This window comes from Oncorhynchus tshawytscha, unplaced genomic scaffold, assembly GCF_018296145.1.
Source record: "Oncorhynchus tshawytscha isolate Ot180627B unplaced genomic scaffold, Otsh_v2.0 Un_contig_1709_pilon_pilon, whole genome shotgun sequence".
NCBI classification, from domain to species: domain Eukaryota; kingdom Metazoa; phylum Chordata; class Actinopteri; order Salmoniformes; family Salmonidae; genus Oncorhynchus; species Oncorhynchus tshawytscha.
This window is the reverse complement of record NW_024609511.1, coordinates 68,855-75,000: the sequence shown is the minus strand read 5'-3', so window position 1 is coordinate 75,000 and position 6,146 is coordinate 68,855. Positions and strand designations below refer to the sequence as shown.

Sequence of the window (6,146 nt, the reverse complement as noted above, 5' to 3'; positions counted from 1 at the left end):
TCATGTGTTGCTGCCGTGTCGTCATGTGTTGCTACCGTGTCGTCATGTGTTGCTGCCGTGTCGTCATGTGTTGCTGCCGTGCAGTGTGTTGCTGCCGTGCCATGTGCCGTGGAGTTGCTACCGTGTCGTCATGTGTTGCTACCGTGTCGTCATGTGTTGCTGCTGTGTCGTCATGTGTTGCTACCGTGCCCGTGTCGTCATGTGTTGCTGCCCCAGCCAGTCATGTGTTGCTGCCGTGTCGTCATGTGTTGCTACCGTGTCGTCATGTGTTGCTGCTGTGTCGTCATGTGTTGCTACCGTGCCGTGTCGTCATGTGTTGCTGCCGTGTCGTCATGTGTTGCTGCCGTGTCGTCATGTGTTGCTGCTGTGTCGTCATGTGTTGCTACCGTGTGTCATGTGTTGCTGCCGTGCCGTCATGTGTTGCTGCCCAGTGTCGTCATGTGTTGCTGCTGTGTCGTCATGTGTTGCTACCGTGTCGTCATGTGTTGCTGCCGTGTCGTCATGTGTTGCTACCGTGCCGTGTCGTCATGTGTTGCTACCGTGTCGTCATGTGTTGCTACCGTGCCGTGTCGTCATGTGTTGCTACCGTGCCGTGGTCGTCATGTGTTGCTGCCGTGTCGTCATGTGTTGCTACCGTGTCGTCATGTGTTGCTACCGTGCCGTCATGTGTTGCTGCCGTGTCGTCATGTGTTGCTGCCGTGTCGTCATGTGCTGCTACCGTGTCGTCATGTGTTGCTACCGTGTCGTCATGTGTTGCTACCGTGCCGTGTTGTCTTAGGTCTCTTTCATGTAGTGTTGTGTTGTCTCACTGGGATGTGTGTTTTGTCCTACATTTGTGTGTTATATTTTTAAATAACATTTTTTTTCCCCAGACCCCGTCCCCGCAGGAGGCCGTCATTGTAAATGAGAATTTGTTCTGAACTTGACTTTAGTTCAAATAAAAGGTTAAATAAATAAAAAAATGTAAAAAAAGGTGAGTTATAATAGTTATACACACACCGGACTGGTCCATCGGACAGTTTATTAGGTACACCGTCCCATTCACTACAATGGATCGCTCCTCCAGACAGTGAGTCACAAGGTCGTAGCTTGTTATATGAAGCAGGCAGACAGGCATCGAGGCATTCAGTTACTGGTCCATCAGACAGTTTATTAGGTACACCGTCCCATTCACTACAATGGATCGCTCCTCCAGACAGTGAGTCACATGGTCGTAGCTTGTTATATGAAGCAGGCAGACAGGCATCGAGGCATTCAGTTACTGGTCCATCGGACAGTTTATTAGGTACACCGTCCCATTCACCATAATGGATCGCTCCTCCTCCAGACAGTGAGTCACATGGTCGTAGCTTGTTATATAAAACAGGCAGACAGGCATCGAGGCATTCAGTTACTGGTCCATCGGACGTTGGAACGGGGGAAAAAAAACGAGCCACCTTGAGCATGGTACGATCGTCGGTGCCGGGCGCTCCAGTGTCTCAGAAACGTCTGGACTTCCTGGGACTTTCACACGTCTGAGTGTCTGAGGGTTTACAGAGAACGACAAACATCCATTTAGCAGCTGTCCTGTGGGTGGAGACTGCTCGTTGAGGAGAGAACGACAAACACCCAATCAGCTGTCCTGTGGGTGGAGACTGCTCGTTGAGGAGAGATTGACAAACACCCAGTCCTGTGGGTGGAGACTGCTCGTTGAGGAGAGAACGACTAACACCCAGTCCTGTGGGTGGAGACTGCTCGTTGAGGAGAGAACGACAAACACCCAGTCAGCTGTCCTGTGGGTGGAGACTGCTCGTTGAGGAGAGAACGACAAACACCCAGTCCTGTGGGTGGAGACTGCTCGTTGAGGAGAGAACGACAAACACCCAGTCAGCGGCTGTCCTGTGGGTGGAGACTGCTCGTTGAGGAGAGAACGACAAACACCCAGTCAGCTGTCCTGTGGGTGGAGACTGCTCGTTGAGGAGAGAACGACAAACACCCAGTCCTGTCAGACTGTAGGTGTGTTGTTGTGGTTCATAAGAGACAACAGTCAGACTGTAGGTGTGTTGTTGATAAACAGGATAATTTATAAGAGACAACAGTCAGACTGTAGGTGTGTTGTGGTTCATAAGAGACAACAGTCAGACTGTAGGTGTGTTGATGTGGTTTATAAGAGACAACAGTCAGACTGTAGGTGTGTTGTTGTGGTTTATAAGAGACAACAGTCAGACTGTAGGTGTGTTGTGGTTCATAAGAGACAACAGTCAGACTGTAGGTGTGTTGATGTGGTTTATAAGAGACAACAGTCAGACTGTAGGTGTGTTGATGTGGTTTATAAGAGACAACAGTCAGACTGTAGGTGTGTTGATGTGGTTTATAAGAGACAACAGTCAGACTGTAGGTGTGTTGATGTGGTTTATAAGAGACAACAGTCAGACTGTAGGTGTGTTGATGTGGTTTATAAGAGACAACAGTCAGACTGTAGGTGTGTTGATGTGGTTTATAAGAGACAACAGTCAGACTGTAGGTGTGTTGATGATAAACAGGATAATTCATAAGAGACAACAGTCAGAACAGACTCACTATGATGGTGCAGTCAGCTGAGCCACTATACAGTCTGTTCCTACAGGGAGGGAGAGGAGAGCGAGAGGGGAAAGAGGAGAGCGAGAGGGGAAAGAGGAGAGGGGAAAGAGGAGAGGGGAAAGAGGAGAGGAGAGACAAGAGGAGAGTCAGACTGAGGGGAAAGAGGAGAGGGAAAAGAGGAGAGGGAAGGAGGGGAGAGGGGAAAGAGGAGAGAGAGAGGGGAAAGAGGAGAGCGAGAGGGGAAAGAGGAGAGCGAGAGGGGTTTAAAGAGGAGAGCAGAGAGGGGAGGAGAGCGAGAGAGGAAGGAGAGCTGAGAGAGGAAGATAAAGAGGAGAGGGGAAAGAGACAGAGTCAGAGGGGAAAGAGGAGAGCGAGAGGGGAAAGAGGAGAGCGAGAGGGGAAAGAGGAGAGCGAGAGGGGAAAGAGGAGAGCGAGAGGGAAAGAGGAGAGCGAGAGAGGGAAAGAGGAGAGCGAGAGAGGAAAGAGGAGAGCGAGAGGGAAAGAGGAGAGCGAGAGGGAAAGAGGAGAGCGAGAGGGAAAGAGGAGAGCGAGAGGGGAAAGAGGAAGAGAGAGGGAGAGCTGAGGGGAAAAGGGAGAGGGGGAAAGAGGAGAGCGAGAGGGAAAAGAGGAGAGCGAGAGGGAAAGAGGAGAGCGAGAGGGGAAAGAGGAGAGCTGTAGGGGAGAGGAGGGAGAAGGGGAGGAGAGCGAGAGGAAAGAGAGAGCGAGAGGGAAAGAGGAGAGCGAGAGGGTTTTAAAGAGGAGAGCGAGAGGGAGAAAGAGGAGAGAGAGAGAAAGAGGAGAGCGAGAGGGGAAAGAGGAAGAGCGAGGAAGGAAGGAGGGAAAGAGGGGAAGGAGAGGGGAAAGAGAGCGAGAGGGGAAAGAGGGAGCGAGGGAAAGAGGAGAGCGAGAGGGGAAAGAGCGAGAGGGGAAAGAGGAGAGCGAGAGGGGAAAGAGGAGAGCGAGAGAAGGAAAGCGAAGAGGAGAGGAAGGAGGAGAGCGAGAGGGAAGAGAGAAGCGAGAGGGGAAAAAGAGAGAGCGAGAGGAAAAAGAGAGAACAGCGAAGGGGAAAAAGAGGGAGGATGGTGCAGAGGGGAAAGAGGAGAGCGAGAGGGGGAAGAGGAGAGCGAGAGGAAGGAGAGCGAGAAGGAAGAGGGGAAAGAGGAGAGCGAGAGGGAAAGAGGAGAGGGAAAGAGCGAGAGGGGAAAGAGGAGAGCGAGAGGGGAAAGAGGAGAGCGAGAGGGGAAAGAGGAGAGCGAGAGGGAAGGGAAGCGAAGGGGAGAGGAGGAGAGCGAGAGGGAAAAGAGGAGAGCGAGAGGGGGGAAAGAGGAGAAAGAGGAGAGAGAGGGGAAAGAGGAGAGCGAGAGGAGAGAAAGAGGAGAGCGAGAGGGAAAGAGGAGCGAGAGGGGAAAAGAGGAGAGCGAGAGGGGAAAGAGGAGAGCGAGAGGGGAAAGAGGAGAGGAGAGGGGAAAGAGGAGAGCGAGAGGGGAAAGAGGAGAGCGAGAGGGGAAAGAGGAGAGCGAGAGGGGGAAAGAGGGAGAGCGAGAGGGGAAAGAGGAGAGCGAGAGGGGAAAGAGGAGAGCGAGAGGAGGAAGGAGAGGGGAAAAAGAGAGGAAAGAGGAGAGCGAGAGGGGAAAGAGGAGCGAGAGGGAGGGAAGGAGAGCGAGAGGGGAAAGAGGAGAGCGAAGGGGAAAGAGGAGAGCGAGAGGGGAAAGAGAGAGCGAGAGGGAAGGAGAGCGAGAGGGGAAAGAGGAGAGCGAGAGCGAGAGGAGAGCGAGGGGAAAGAGCAGAGGAGGAGAGCGAGAGGGGAAGGAGAGCGAGGAAGGGGAAAGAGGAGAGCGAGAGGGGAAAGAGAGCGAGAGAGGAAGGAAAGAGGAGGAGCGAGAGGGAAAAAGGAGGAGAGCGAGAGGGAAAGAGAGAGAGAGGAAGAGGGGAGAGAAGCGAGAGGGGAAAGAGGAGAGCGAGAGGGGAAAGAGGAGAGCGAGAGGGGAAAGAGGAGAGAGAGGGAAAGAGGAGGCGAGAGGGGAAAGAGGAGAGCGAGAGGGGAAAGGAGAGCGAGAGGGGAAAGAGGAGCGAGAGGGGAGAGGAGAGCGAGAGGGGAAAGAGCGAGAGGGAAAGAAGGAGAGCGAGGGGAAGGAGAGCGAGAGCGAGAGGGGAAAGAGGGGAGAGGAGAAGGAGAGAGGAGGAAAGAGGAGAGCGAGAGGGGAAAGGGAAAGAGGAGAGCGAGAGGGGAAGAGGAGAGCGAGAGGGGAAGGAAGCAGAGGGGAAAGAGGAGAGCGAGAGGGAAAGAGGGAGCGAGAGGGGAAAGAGGAGAGCTGAGAGAGCGAGAGGGGAAAGAGGAGGAAGGAAGGAGAGAGAGGGGAAAGAGGAGAGCGAGAGGGGAAGGAGAGCGAGAGGGGAAGGAGAGCGAGAGGGGAAGGAGAGCGAGAGAGGAAGGAGGTGGGAAGGAGAGCGAGAGGGGAAGGAGAGCGAGAGGGAAGGAGAGCGAGAGAGGAAGAGAGCGAGAGGGGAGGAAGGAGAGCGAGAGGGAGGGGAAGGAGAGAGGGGGGAAAAGGAGAGACAGAAGAGTGAGAGATCCACAACACAACAGCATCGTTGAAACCTGAATACATGATTATATGTCCTGCTATTAATACTGGAATTACTATATATATACTATATACTACTGGAATTAACTCTGTGTCTCTGTGTGTGTGTGCCTGTGTGTGTGTCTCTGTGTGTGTGTCTCTGTGTGTGTGTCTCTGTGTGTGTGTCTCTGTGTGTGTGTCTCTGTGTGTGTGTCTCTGTGTGTGTGTGTCCTTACCCCTGTATACACAGTGCCAGCACGATTCCATCATGACCCTCCAGAGTCTTCTGACATTTATAGGTGGTGCAGGTATCCCACACCTGGCAGAGAGAGAGAGAGAGTCAACATGTGTCTGTGTGTGGTCTGAGAGAGAGAGAGAGAGAGAGAGTCAACATGAGTCTGTGTGTGGTCTGAGAGAGAGAGAGAGAGAGAGAGTCAACATGAGTCTGTGTGTGGTCTGAGAGAGAGAGAGAGAGAGAGAGTCAACATGTGTCTGTGTGTGGTCTGAGAGAGAGAGAGAGAGAGAGAGTCAACATGTGTCTGTGTGTGGTCTGAGAGAGAGAGAGAGAGTCAACATGTGTCTGTGTGTGGTCTGAGAGAGAGAGAGAGTCAACATGTGTCTGTGTGTGGTCTGAGAGAGAGAGAGAGTCAACATGTGTCTGTGTGTGGTCTGAGAGAGAGAGAGAGAGAGTCAACATGTGTCTGTGTGTGGTCTGAGAGAGAGAGAGAGAGAGAGAGAGTCAACATGTGTCTGTGTGTGGTCTGAGAGAGAGAGAGAGAGAGAGAGAGTCAACATGTGTCTGTGTGTGGTCTGAGAGAGAGAGAGAGTCAACATGAGTCTGTGTGTGGTCTGAGAGAGAGAGAGAGAGAGAGAGTCAACATGTGTCTGTGTGTGGTCTGAGAGAGAGAGAGAGTCAACATGTGTCTGTGTGTGGTCTGAGAGAGAGAGAGTCAACATGAGTCTGTGTGTGGTCTGAGAGAGAGAGAGAGTCAACATGAGTCTGTGTCTGTGTGTCTGAGAGAG

At 52.7% G+C, this 6,146-nt stretch overlaps 1 protein-coding gene across 5 annotated transcripts in view; it reads right to left on the bottom strand.

The window, feature by feature from the left end:
* The window catches only part of traf7 (TNF receptor-associated factor 7), a 61,296-nt gene that overhangs the window by 29,845 nt on the left and 25,305 nt on the right, over positions 1-6,146 (bottom strand). For all 5 annotated transcript variants that reach the window (XM_042315620.1, XM_042315619.1, XM_042315617.1 and 2 more), the window contains 2 exons: positions 5,360-5,442; positions 2,560-2,599 (listed from right to left, as the gene is read on the bottom strand). In XM_042315620.1, the coding sequence (XP_042171554.1) occupies positions 2,560-2,599; positions 5,360-5,442 (123 nt within the window). The remainder of the gene's footprint in view (positions 1-2,559; positions 2,600-5,359; positions 5,443-6,146) is intronic.